The 14,193-nt window shown below is 41.4% G+C and overlaps 2 protein-coding genes across 2 annotated transcripts; one reads left to right on the top strand and one right to left on the bottom strand.

Moving 5' to 3' along the window:
- Positions 1–708: 708 nt before the first annotated feature.
- On the top strand, positions 709–6,050 carry guca1aa (guanylate cyclase activator 1Aa). The gene is made up of 4 exons (XM_074698364.1): positions 709–906; positions 2,920–3,069; positions 3,151–3,244; positions 4,654–6,050. Exons 1-4 carry the CDS (start codon positions 709–711, stop codon positions 4,779–4,781), a joined length of 570 nt encoding a protein of 189 aa, XP_074554465.1. The 3' UTR covers positions 4,782–6,050.
- Positions 6,051–6,968: 918 nt separating this feature from the next.
- On the bottom strand, positions 6,969–14,090 carry orc5 (origin recognition complex, subunit 5). Its single transcript, XM_074698385.1, has 14 exons — positions 13,668–14,090; positions 12,176–12,268; positions 11,813–11,998; positions 11,469–11,543; positions 11,051–11,162; positions 10,634–10,764; positions 10,493–10,541; positions 9,529–9,619; positions 9,391–9,446; positions 9,185–9,297; positions 8,950–8,997; positions 8,760–8,870; positions 7,323–7,435; positions 6,969–7,222 (listed from the first exon to the last, which is right to left on the bottom strand). Exons 1-14 carry the CDS (start codon positions 13,770–13,772, stop codon positions 7,177–7,179), a joined length of 1,329 nt encoding a protein of 442 aa, XP_074554486.1. The 5' UTR covers positions 13,773–14,090; the 3' UTR covers positions 6,969–7,176.
- Between the last annotated feature and the right edge of the window lie 103 nt (positions 14,091–14,193).

A 14,193-nucleotide genomic window follows, 5' to 3' on the forward strand; every position in this document is an offset into this window, starting at 1 on the left:
GGATAAGTAAGACCTCATAAGTAAAATAACTCAATTTGGTCGTGGTATGGGAAGTTTGATAATTCGTGTTATGAATTCTTAATTAGTTGTTTGTTAGTAGCGTTATTGTACTTAAATGTGTTGTTTTTTTTACTAAAATGGGTGTAATTTTGCTGATTTTACCAAAAGATGATGTGGGAAGTGTCCCCAAATGTGGCTAATTGCTCAAAGTTTAAAAAACTGAAGCATCATGGGTCTGGAGGCAGAAATGTAATGTCCACATATGCGGACACTGGGTCTTAAAAGGAACAAATCTCCAGGATAATTTCAAACCTAAGGACCTCGACTCGTGCAGGGCCTGGTGCAGAGGTGGTGCCCCGTGTCTCTGTATGAGGATGAGCTCTGTTTTCTGTTTGTCAGCACCTCTCAGGTTATCATGGATGGAAACGGAACAATCGGGCTGCCCTTTTAATTGGCCAATTAAGCTGCTTATCGTCCTGTTCGCCTGGATTACAGGCTGTGATTAGAGCCATGGAGGACACGTAGGAGACAAACAGATACAAAAAGGCCCCTGCCAGCTGCTATCCTCACCCTAAGTCCCATTGTTGTGTGACAGAGAGGAAGGATTTCCTGCACTTCACAGCAGACCAATTGGACTGAGAGGATCCCGCTCAGGCTGCTTAAAGGCTCCAGCTTCAGCTCGCAGGCTCACTCAGCTGGAGGACAGACATGGGGAACGCTACAGGGAGCACCGTGGACGACCTGCAGGCCGTGGAGATGCACCTGTGGTACAAGAAATTCATGACGGAGTGTCCTTCAGGACAGCTCACTCTGCACGAGTTCAAGCTGTTCTTTGGGCTCAGGGGTCTGGATCCTGAGGCCAACGCGTACATCGAGCAGATGTTTCGGACCTTCGACATGAACAAGGTGAGACAGATCTGCTGTTTGAAGAGGGGATATAAAGATGAACATGTGCTCAGAGGAAAGTGTGTTTAAAACTTGATTCATAAACTACTTCTGAGCTGGAAACACACCTGGAGCGTCCTCTGATCTTCCTCTGTCTTTATCACAGCCTGTGGTGTTTACAGGTCAACAGATTAAAGAGGGATTGTTTCCTCTACCTGCTGCCTTCATTTACACACATTTAACCATGAGAATAAAAACTGAAGCACAGATAAGGAGCTGGAAGATCTTTATCTTTATAACTTTATAAAGCTGCAGATGTGTTTTGTCAGCGTTTGAGGGTCAGGAAGCATCAGTATCAGGTCCAAGAGGAGCCAAAGTGTTTGATTCACAGGTTTTGGATTGTTGTTTTTTAATTTATTTGACTTTTTCTCACTCAGATTGATCATAAAGTCACAAGTTATTCGTTTAAAATGCTGAAAAATGTCCAGAAGGCTCTGGAACAAAGAGTCAACCTGCTCACGTGAGGAGATACAGTTGTGTAGTTTCTTTAAGCGGAGCTGTTCTGCAAAAAACTGAAATCTTATCAAGTGTTTTTGCCTTATTTTAAGTCAAATTTGTCTCCTTATACTTGATATGAGCTACATTTAGCTGCTTAGTTTGGAAAAATGTCTTGTTTTAAGTTATTTAAAGACTATTTTTGTGTTTAAATAACTTGTAATAAGACATTTTTCTGGACTTATCAGGTAAATGTGGCTCATATTGAGCCTAAAAAAGACAATTTCTACTGAAAAAAAGACAAAAACACTTGATTAGATTTTAGTTTTTGCAGTGTGCAAAGTAAAATATAACTGTTATATGTCAAAGTTTGAGCTATGACAGCACAGCAGCATGGCGTACCATCCTGCAGAGGCCATATTTTGGAAACAGGTTGGGGTTAGCGACTATTTCTGTAGGTCAGGTAATTGTTTAACGAGCGGTGACTGGGTCTTCCAAAGGCAGAGCGAACACAGCAGCCAATCAGAGCTCAAGGTGACATCTTCAACCTGAGTTTTAGACTCAATCTGCAACTAAAGATCCAAAAACTGTGAAGCATTTATAACTTTCTGAGCCACAGAGCAACATTTAAAAAGCCTCTGATCTGGAAAACACCTCGAAGGTTAACTCTAGAGCCACATTTGGCAATTTAAATAAGGTTAATTGATTGATTAATTGATAAACTGTCACAGGTAAAGCTGATAAAAGAAGTTGAGTAATGTGGTCTGCAGCTGGGTTTCTTTGCATAACATGGAAGAAACAGAGTTTTAAGGTTTTAGAACATAAGGAAACACATCTGTAAAGTAAAAAAAAAAAAAAGGAGTACAGGAGGTTTAGTGGAGTCCTGGAAACCGTCTCCATCCTGCGAGGCTTAATCAGAGTCCTGCAGCGTCCAACAGGGTCAGCGGAGGATGTGGCCTCCTGGAAAGCAGGACGGCTAAACTTAGGCTCCCGTCAGCCTACAAAAGGCAGCGGTAATCTTTCTGCATGATTAAAACTATGAGATTATCAGGGAGACAATGACACGGGGCTGAGATGGAGCAGGTACTCCCCTGAAATAATCCTCCACCCCGGTTTTCCTCAGGTCACACACGGAGGGTTTCACACACGGCAGAAAACTGAAGTCTGATCAAGTGTTTTTGTCTTATTCTAAGTCCTATTAGTCACGTTATACTTGATATGAGCCACATTCAACTGGTTGGTCTAGAAAAAATGTCTTCTTTCAAGTTATTTCAAGACAAAAATGAGCTCTGAATTGCTTGTTACAAGTAACTTTTCTCTTGATCCATTGGCAGATTTTTTAAACTTGTTAAAAGCAATTCAGACCTCATTTTTCTCTTCAAATAACTTGAAATGAGACATTTTTCTGGACTGGTCAGGTGAATGTGGCTCATATTAAGTCTAAAAAGACATTTTCTACTGAAAATAAGACAAAGCACTTGATAAGATTTCAGTTTTTTTGGAGTTACTGACTTCACAGAGTCTGATCTGTGTCTGCAGGACGGGTACATTGACTTCATGGAGTACGTGGCTGCTCTCAGCCTGGTGATGAGAGGAAAGATGGAGCACAAGCTGCGCTGGTATTTCAAACTCTACGACGTGGATGGAAACGGCTGCATCGACCGACACGAGCTCCTCAACATCATAAAGGTACGGATCATGTTTCTCCTTCAGCTCAGACTCTGGGTCCTCCTGACAGGTCCACACACTGATCCGGTTCTGTCCCCGCAGGCCATTCGTGCCATCAACGGAAGCGACAACGCAGAACAGACCGCCGAGGATTTCACCAACCGAGTGTTTGAGAGGATTGATATCAACGGAGATGGTGAGATGGTTTTCTGTCAGCTGAACACACACACACACAGAAATCGGATGTGGGTGGATGGTTTTCAGGCATTCATCAGCCTCAGAGCTGTCCTTAGCTTAGGATGGAGACTGTGGGTGGCTGAGGAACAAAATAAAACCCTGAAGCTTTTCACCAAAGATGTTGAAATTTAACAGCCAGGTCTGTGGCTTCTGCTGACACTTTTCAGAGGCCTTCAAGCTGTCTTAAAGTCTGACCAAAGTATAGAAGATTTGTCCGCAGTTTGTCCACAATTTTGGCTGGTGACCTCAAGTTGAAAAATGTAAAACAGCAGCATCACATTGCAAAAACAGGAATCATATTAAGTGTTTTTTTTTGTCCCTTTTTAAGAAGAAAATTTCTTTTTAGATTCAGTATGAGCCACATTCACCTGACCAGTCCAGAAAACAAAAAAAAAAAATTCGCCAAAGGAACAAGAAAAATTTGTTAGCTTGAAACTAGAATAATGTCGTAATACAAGTAACTTTTCTCTTTTCATTGACAATTTTTTTTAACTTGTTCCAAGCAATTCAGACCTCCTGCCTACCTGGGGTACCTCATCCAGGTCTACACACATTCTCACCCACTACACTCTGCTTGTGAAAGACGCCTGGTGCTCCCAGCCTAGCGTGGCTCCAAATCTCTAGCCAGACTCTTCTCCTCTGTTGTTCCCAAATGGTGAATGAATTACCTAACTCTATACGATCCATAGAGTCCCTTTCTACTTTAAGAGATGTCTGAAAACTCATCTGTTCAGGGGACACTTAGGTCCTTAATCTGACCCTTCTCCTCTTTGTCCTCAGGGGGAGAATGAGTCAGAAAGTCTCAGACCCAGCTTAGTGAATTCTTGTATCACTGTTGTCGCACTACCTAGGTTTTCCTTCTGACTAAATTCTTGCTTGTGTTGAACATCACTTTGGACAAAAGTGTCTTCTAAAGGAAACTGTAGAGCTGTAGACCTCATTTTTGTCTTGAAATAACTTAAAATGAGACATTTTTCTGGACTGGTCAGGTGAATGTGGCTCATATTAAGTAAAAAAAGACACTTTCTACTGAAAATAAGACAAAAACACTTGACAAGATTTCAGTTTTTTGCAGTGTCTGTTGCTTATATCTCGACCTCATTATTCTTGTCAATGTGTTTTAAGAGCATCCTCTTTAAAACATCACAGCCTCATCTTCCCTCTCAGAGGTTTAGAGACAAACTTGGGAGCGTTCTGGTGATTTGTTTTCCAGAAATGCTGCCAAACATTCTCCTGGTGTGTAACTCGAACAGGGGACCAAAGCTCGGCCTCTATTGTGTGATCTCATCAAGTGATTATGACTGAAGACTTTATGTCATTTCAAACGATGGAAACTGGAGACTAAATCCAGACCTCTTCCCCTGACAGGTGAGCTCTCCCTGGAGGAGTTTGTGGCCGGCGCCCGCAGTGACGAGGACTTCATGGAAGTGATGATAAAGAGTCTGGACCTCACCCACATCGTGGCTATGATCCACAACCGGAGGCACAGCATTTAGGATCTGCCCAATCTGTCTGCCTCACCCCCACTCCTAATCGAAGCCTGACCCTCAGAGCATCGCCTCTGCTGACCAAAACCACGACCTGTTGCAGGCTCTGAGGTTAAAAGTGCGGCGTTTATCACCGGTGAACCTCAAACAGAGACATCTGCTCCCTCTGAATCCCCACAGAGCGACACGCATGCACCGTAACTGCATTTGGACGACTCCGCCAACCTCTGCCAACTGCTGATTGTCCTTGTTAAAGCTGCTGAGCTCTTCCAAGGCCACCGCGGCCTGAGGGATGATCCCTCAGACTTTCCACTAACCCAGACACCGGCACGGTTCAAGGAGCCCGATAGTGGAGAAGAGCTGCAATTACAGGCTCGCCGGGCTTTCCAAATCCTTTATTTTTCCAGGACTGAGTCTCTCTGCATCAAATTCCCTCATTCAGAGGTTCCTGTCTGTGAAGTTTGCAGGTGGAAGACGCTCTGACGAAGATTAACATCCCTAATGTGATTAAGTCAAAGGCTCAAGGGTCAAAGTTTCCAAAAACTCTGTGCAGGATCTCAAATGTTTGGCCTTTTAGAAACGTTTCCTGAGATATCATGCTGGCCCTTGGTTCTGTAGCTGTCTGCGTCTGCGTGTGTGTGTGTGTGTGTGTGTGTGTGACTGGTGCCTTCTGTTGGAAGACGGCAGAAAAGTGATGGGTGTAAATCTGTCACAGCAGGGGATTTATTGGATGTTTAAAGATATTTATCATCTACTTTAGTTTGGTATCTGCAGTAGTTACATGATGACTTTCAGCGTCTGACTCAGTTATGGGTAAAACTGATCAATAAATATTATAAAACATTTATTAAAACACATTAAGATCCGTAAATTAGGTAAAGCCTGACAGAAATGGGATTAATAAACCTGAATATATTCAGATTTAAGGAGGAGAGTTTGCCAATCCCTGATTTGTTGCCCGGACATGAAGAGTCTCTGAATGAAACTTTCGGAGTCGGAGCCCGCATTGCAGGACAAATGACCCAATGACACCGTTTCTAGCCAGCCTGAGCGCGGTCTTTCTGGGTAGAAAGCGTTGATACGGGCACACATGAGGAACCTAAAGGCCAATAATAATTTATCTGTGCTATGCCAATACTGATGCTTTAATATCAGCTGACTGCTTTATCGCTCAGGCTCAGTTCAAGTAGCTTAGAGCAGCTACGAGGACGTGTGATATTTTTTCATGTGAAGCCATATTTTATATTAGTAGACCCTTTTAACTTTATCATCATTATTAACGACCTGTCTGTATCCAGCCTCTGCTTCCAGGCTCCATAAAGAGCACCTTATAGTTTGTTACTGACTCTCTATTAAACTGTTTCTACATTAAACTCTCTCCAGTGTTTCTTTGTGAGTTTGAGGAAAGGTTTTTGGGCTTCCTTTCTTTTTTTAGACAGGACAACTACAGAAAATCAGGAAATGTGGGGAGTGGAGAGAAGGAAAGACAACTGTCTTGAGGACGGTAGCCTCTATGTATGTGGTGCAGGGTTTAACGTCAAAGCCAACAGCAACTAAATTGAAAAAATAAAAATAAATAATAAAATAAAAAAAATAATAATAATAATATAAAATTAAAATATAATAAAAAATTAAATGAAAATAAAATGACATAATAATAATAATAATAATGTTGAAAATTAAATAATAATAAAACAGTAAAATAAAATAAAATAATTATGATGATAATAATAATATAAAATGAAATAATAAAAATAATATATAATAAAATAATTGTTATGATACAATATCAATAATAATAATAATAAAAATACTTAAAATAAAAATTAAAAATAAAATAATTATGATGGTATAAAACAATAATAATAATAATAATAATAATAGTAATAACTTTTATTCGAAAACAAATATTTTTTTAAAACCTGATGGGAGCACTGCAAAAAACTGATTTTGTCTTACTTTCTTTAGAAACGTCTTCTCAGAACCCAAATTGAGCCACATTTAGCTGTCCTGTGCAGAAAAATGTCTTATTCAAAGTTATTTGAAGACAAAAATGTTGTCTGAATTGCTTGTAACAAGTTTATTTTAAAAAGACTAAGCAGCTAATGCTAAGAAAAAAAAAGATTTTTTTTTTTTTAAATGCTTAATTAAACAAAAAAAAATCAAAACAAAACAAAACAAATATTAATTTGCAGGGTAAATATGTTTTTTTTATTTTATACAATGTAAACATTTAACACAGTTAAGTCTCTCTCATTCTGTAGCACAGAGACTTCTGTCCACAAGGGGGCAGCGACATAACTGGATGAGTTCTCCTCCACACCTCCACACCGAGCACCTCAGTTTGTCTGATCCCTGTGGGTCTTACTGTTACAGCGTCTCATCATTCTTTTCCACTGCAGTGTCACAGGAAGTCGTACAGATACTTAACAATCTCAAAGTTCACCGTCCTGCAGAGACAACAAAACAAACATCCTGAACGGGTGAGTAACGCACGGAAAGAGGATCCTCTTAAAGAGTCCATGAGTATTAAGACGGATGGACACACACCTGGATATGGCACAGATGAAGTCCATGGACACGGCACATTTATATTTGGGGACGTCGAGCTGGTCATCGTGGCTGACCTTCGCCAGCAGCTGTAAGGTCACCAGAGAGGAGATCTAAAGAGAAAGAGACGCTTTAATGATTAAGGTTCAGCTTTTCAGCTCTGCTGCAGAGACACTAAAGGATCAGAGGCAGAAGTGTCCAATATGGTGGCCTGTGAGTGATTTTTTTTTGGCCCACTGCCCATGTTTGAATTTTTATTCTATTTTATTTATTTACATATATATATGTTTTATCAACTATCACTGTTATTTTCCCACTGTAAGCAGCCTGAATTTCTCATCCATCACTTATTGACTGTTGCACTTCCTCTCCTGGCCATAAATTAACATAGTGTTACATTTGGAGTAGGGTGGCGCTAGTCTCGTCAGCTCAAATCTGGAAGCCCACGACCAGAGAGTGAGAGGATACAGGGTCACGCTTGGGATGGAGCATATGAGACAAAAGGAAGTTAAAAAATAGTTGAGAACTTTTTTACAGAAATTGATTACACGGCAGTGTGCCTAATTTGTAGGAAGAAAGCCGCTGCTTTAAAAAAGTTTAATCTTCATAAATTAATGTAAATACAGAGGTCATTTATAGGGGAAAAGGTCCAAAGCAGGTGTCCAGTTTTATCACTATTCCTTATTTTAAAAGGATGGAAAATACACTATTTTGGTTTCACAGGGGCATGCTGTGTCCCATTTTGTTCAGGTTATATTGCGCTAAATGCCTCTGAAGACATAGGTCTAGTATTTGTACCATATGGATGTTCAGTAACTTAATGCTTTGAAACACAGCAAAGAAAAGTGTTTTCATTTTCAACATTACTTGCTTGAGTTTTTATTTTGCGCAACTATGCTATATATTTGGGATCATGCCCTGCCACATGAATGTTAAGTTTTGGCCCGTGACCCTCCACCCTGATTCGTTTTTGGCCCTTCACTGAGAGGAATTTTGGCATGGATCTTGAAGTTGATTTTCTCCTTCCTTCTTTTTCCACTCTGAGTTCAGCTCTCTGTCAGCTGTGAGGAGAAGCAGAGACGACAAGAGGAGCGACAGCTTACTTCATTATCTTTAGTAATAAACACGACTCACTCACACACAGATCCTCTGTAACTTGGGATGATGTTTAAACCTTTGTCTAATCTCTCTAACAAACCTGTGATAGCGACTACATCTGAAGGAAACCCTGCCCTGTGGGGACGCTGCAGCTGCAGAGACCTGTGATCCTGTTAGTGATCCATATGTTTGCCCACAGAGCTGCAGAGCCTCAGGATGAGGGCAAACACACATCTCTAAATCCATCTTAGAGATCTGCAGGTGAGCCTGTGACAGCAGGATGTTTACATGTTTACATGTAACGGTCATGTGACACAGACACAGATTGTGACACCAGACCTGGGAGAAGATGCTGGCAGTGGGGGCGACTCTGCTGTCCACCACGCTGTAGAAAATGGCGAGCAAACGATCCAAAGGGAACGGCTTCGGTCCAAGGAGATGGTTACTGGTCTAAAAAAGAGACATAGAGTGTTTTAAAGTGCTCAGTCCACTGATAGAGATCAAAGTCAGTGCGTGTGAGGATCCTTACCTTCTCATTCTTCTTCAGAAAGTTGGTTTTCTTGATTTTCCCGTGGTGCTGTCAGAGGAAACAGAGACATCCAACAGATTATTTCACTCATCCTCAGATCAAAGACTTCCTAAAGGCTTAAAAATCTGTCCAATGCATGATACTCTCCTTCTCTACACCTTTAATCTGGATTAAAATAAAAACTTCAGAAGCAGATTTCACCGCTGTTGAATCTTTCAAAACTTAATCCGTCTACCTTTAGAAAGAAGCGTTTATCCGTGCGGGCCGGGTTGTAGGACGCTAGGTAGGCAGCGATGAGCAGGAACTTGGAGTAGTACGGCAGTTCAACATGAGTGTGAGCTGATAAACCTGAGAGAACACACACACACACAGTGAGATGATCCACACACACCAGAAGAATAAAAGCAGACACACTCAGAGCTCGTGTGTGTGTGTTGGTACCTCTCACAGCTCCTGTCTCCTTCTCCTCCATCTGCTGCATCTGCTCCCACTGCAGACTGATGGAGAGACACAGAAAGGTGAACATGAGCAAACAACATGACACCTGTTTTTTCACAGCCTGACGCGAGGAACACACACCTGGACACCTCCCTCAGGTAAACCGTCTGCATGGCTTTCTTCAAATGAGGCTCAATGTTCCTCCACAGCTTGTGTGTGTCCGTTTCTTTTACTGCAGAGATAAAACAGAAACACAGCTGAAGACGCCTCAGGTTACATCAGCGAGGTGAGGGAACAAGAAAAATGACATAGAGTGGTGCCCCAAATGATTCGGACACTTAACAGCTCTTAAAGTGATACTCCGGGATGGAACAAGTTGGGTCCTATCACAAGGTTTAGGGCAGAAATTACCCCTACAGCAGTGATTTTGTGCAGCAGAAGTCCCGGGCGCACGCACCAAATACCCCCTCCCTGCTCCTCTGCCGGTTTCCTCTGCACTCAGACGGGGCCATATTTTACTTGACCAAAAACACAAATAAACAGACTCCCACCAAAAAAATCTGATATTGGTCTGCATTCATGCTTTATTCAGAGAATTTTCAGCGCGTTACTTTCACACAAAAACACCGCTAAATAAGGCTCTAGTTCTCATCGTGTCTCTTCGTCCTGGCAGACTACCTGCGTTTGTTTATATCTGGCACGCCACGCGCCACTGATACACTAAGCGGCGAGCGCCTCGTAGCCAGCTGTGGCTCTGCAGCGGAGGTAGCGTTGTTTTACGACACGATGAGAATAGAGCCTAGAAACTCTCTAAATAAAGTGTGAATTCAGACCCATATCAGATTTTTTCAGTGGGAGTCCGTTTATTTGTGTTTTTGGTCAAGTAAAATATGGCCCCGTCTGAGTGCAGAGGAAACCTGCAGAGGAGCAGGGAGGGGGTGTTTGGTGCGAGCGCCCTGGGCTTCTGCTGCACAAAAACACTGCTGTAGGGGTAATTTCTGCCCTAAACCTTGTGACAGGACCCAACTTGTTCCATCCCGGAGTATCACTTTGAAGAATCAATACATGCAGCTTTGAGGAAATCAAAACACTCTGTTAGCTTTACCTTTTCCCTCGGCCAGCGGCTCACAGAACTTTGAGAAGTTGAGAGCAGCCTGTTTCAAAAAGAGAGATCAACGATGAAGGCTGAAAACATTAAACAATAGACAGTTTGATTCACGACAAGGTGTGTTTTAGAGGGTCTGACCAGGTGACGCAGCTCCCTCAGGTCCCGGCAGACGGAGTAAAAAACGCCCAGCAGGATGTTGATGTAGGACGAGTAAAACTCGGCTGAATATGAAGGATGTCTGTCCTGAGACAGGATCTGCAGCAGCTCTCCTACAAAGACACAGAAGACTGCGTCACCACCCTCTGATTCATATAAATGAGAGTGTGTTTCTAAACCAGCCACAGATTTAACACAGGAAGCTCAGTGATCCACATCCTCTAACAGAAGGATGTGTTTAATGATCTGAACATGCTGCTTGAGGTGTTAGAATGAGATCACAGGTACACTCCCCTGTCTCACACAGCATCTGTCATGTGTGACATCATTTTTCACTGTTACGGGTTACTGTCAAAGGCTTTATGTAACCTTTGAGTGTGTGTTTGTGTGTGTTTTAACCTTTACTGTAGTCGGGGAAGTGGAGCAGAAGCGGCTCCAAGCAGCCCGTGTTCGGTCTGAACTTGTCCCAGACAATTTCACTGAGCAGGATGACAGTGACGTTGTCCTCCACCTGAAAATGACACGGATAGGTCACTCAGGGTTCATCTCCATGGAAACGGATGATGCTTCCTCCTGAGATTCATCTGTTTCATGTCATTTACTCTCAGATTGTGTGTTTTGTGACAGAATGAATCTCTAAATTGGTGTCTGGTGTCCTTAATTAAAACTCTCATCCCTCCTTCTGAACAGTTACCAATCAGCCTCATCCACTCACCCCAAGCCCATTCATCTCTCTTTATCATACTTACAGAGCAGGAGGATATAAAAACACTCTCAGGACAGATATCACAGTGAAGAGGAGGCTGAACTTTCTCACCAGTTCTTGAAGGCGCAGGAGAGCAGGGAGGAGATTTGCATCTGTGTCTCTCAAGAGGTCGGCTTTCTCCATCACCTGAGAAAATCACATTCATTCATTCACTGTTAATCCTGGCACATCATAGTGTGCACTGGCTAAAAATCAGACTTGATGTCTTCACTAAAATGCACCTGCAGCTTCGTTTAGCATGTGCTAGCATGTGTTATCACTGCTGATCATACGGTGAAACAAACAACAGAGGAGCTGATCCAGAGAATAATGCATCTGATGAGTCATGGATTAAAAGATTTCTGGTGTTTAAGGAGGGATTTTACGGTTGAGTGTGAAAGTTTCACGGCACTCACGATGTATCTGGTTTGCTCGGCAGGAGACAGGGAGCGCTGCTGTCTGTAGATGCGAACAAAGTCAGACAGGGAGGGACTGCGGGGGAGCAGCGAGGCGGCGTCGGAGCCAAAAAATGAGAGCAGGACTTCTTCAAAGAGCAATGCCACAGAAACACATTCAACACAGCTGATGGTGGCGTGAGGCAGCTGCAGAGACAAGAGTGAAAGACAATCAGTGAGACATGAAGACATCTTCATTAAATTACAGAATCCCATTCAACGACTTGTTTTGTTAGAGGCTGGACTTATGTTAAAGTCAAGTTGACGCACAGTACGGCTTATTTCATCCCATCATTAAGTAGGAGGAAAGTCTTTTGCCTTCACCTCGAGTTCCTGCATCAAAACTTGTATCACATGACTCTTCCCTGAAGCTCTGTGACCGTAGATGAAGATGGATGGGTAGCTGTACTGATGCGGCTGTAAGAACAAAACAAAACAACAGTCAATATAACTGTGAAATATATAAATATGACATCTGAAGAAAGGCCTAAAGAAACTAAACTGATATTTTTTTGTAGTTTTCAGGTGGTTATCAACACATTGATATTTATGGTGACACCTTAATGTGACTTACCAGAGTATATGCTAAAATCCTGAGGTTGTTTTCGATACTTTTTTAAGACTTTTTAAAAACCTTTCAAAAAGTTTAAAGACTTTATCGCGACTTTGAGTTGTTGTTGGCAACCCATCTTTAAAGGTTGTAGTTTACATTTTTACAGACATTATGTAGGCTGAGAAGGAATAAAGCTTGAAAGAATTTAATTTATAGCTGGTGAATATACCCTCAAAATCTTTATTGTTGTATCTTATTGTAACTACAGTCTTTATGTATATATTTCTTTTTTTTTGTATTTTTGTATTTTTCTACTGACTCCATCGTTTTCTGCTGTTAACACAACAAATTCCCAGTTTGGGATCAATAAAGTAATTCTATTCTATTCTATTCTACTCTATTTTAAAACTTTATTGGCCAAATGTTTAGCATCCCAATCAGGGGACAGTTGCAAGAAGGAAATAAATATTTATGGATATTTTTGGAGTCAAAGCTTGAATATCTACAAAATTTAATACATCATAAAACCACAATTAAGACTTTTTAATACTTTTTTAGGGCCTTAATTTCCCAAATCTGATTTATCAACTTTTAATACTTTTTAAGACCCCGTGGACACCCTGCTTACAGTCACATGTGAGCAGAAAGGAAACATGTTTCCCTGTACAATGAAACATTTCCTTTGCTATACACAATGTATAAAAGACAAAAAAATTGACTAAAAAGGAAGAAAATGAAATACATAAAATAAGAAATATAAATGTCTTCTAAAAGTTTTAACTTGGGTTACATTTACAGATACTGACAGGGATGACAACACATCTACAGGAGTTTATTATTGATTAAAGACTGACGCTTTAAGATGTCTATGGTGTATATTATGACGCCAGCAGGGTAAAAGAAAAATTGAGTGTTTTTTTTTTGTCATAAAATTAGCCAAAAAAGCACAATATAAAATGTTGGGCTACTTTTAAGGATGTGTTTTCTTCAGGTAACACTGAACCATAATAGTTAATTGTAAGAAAAGACAGTTACTGTGTCATTATTTAGCACAATTTATTCAAAAACACATGGAGAATACTTGCTAGTCCCAACATGTTACAGAGTATGCTACACAGAGGGTTACAGGATAAAGCGTGCTAAATGTTACTTAAATGCTAATTTCTGTTTCTATGTAACACCGGGACACATGCGTAATCACAAATAGCATGCTAACTGAAGCTAACCTCCTCGAAGTGAGGTTTCCTGCGGCACGTGACTCACCTGTCCCATGAGTGACAGCAGCATACCTGCCTGGACCTCCCTGCAGGTCAGCTTCTCAGAGACCCTCTGCAGCTTCTCCTCCTCATACCCAGGATGCTCCAACATCTCCAACGGCTCAAAGTTCCCCTCTCATAAACTGAGAAATGTGTCCCTTAGCTAAGAGCTAAAAACAGTTAGCCTAAAGTTTAGTTTCAGAACATCCACACGACAGAAAACAAGCTCCGCTACCCGAATGAGGAAAGCTGTTAAAAGGATCCTTTATACATATTCAAATCCATGATTTAACGGTCGAAAATCCTTTGAAATCAGCGCGATAATGAGTTAAATCCCCGATCACACGGAGTGCAGTTTCCCGCGCGCCACAGTCTATGATTCGATCACGTCAAATGACAGACCTCGGTCAACAGCCAATCAGACATCGCTCATGGAACTATGGGTAATGTAGTCTTTGGATCCCAACGTTGTTTTATCGTGAAATAGACCATTTACAAAAAAATGATTATATTTAGAGCTTTATTCTGATAAA

The sequence above is a fragment of the Halichoeres trimaculatus genome, unplaced genomic scaffold (assembly GCF_033239565.1).
Source record: "Halichoeres trimaculatus isolate MK-OKI-2021-1 unplaced genomic scaffold, fHalTri1.1 fHalTri1_scaffold_21, whole genome shotgun sequence".
NCBI classification, from domain to species: domain Eukaryota; kingdom Metazoa; phylum Chordata; class Actinopteri; order Labriformes; family Labridae; genus Halichoeres; species Halichoeres trimaculatus.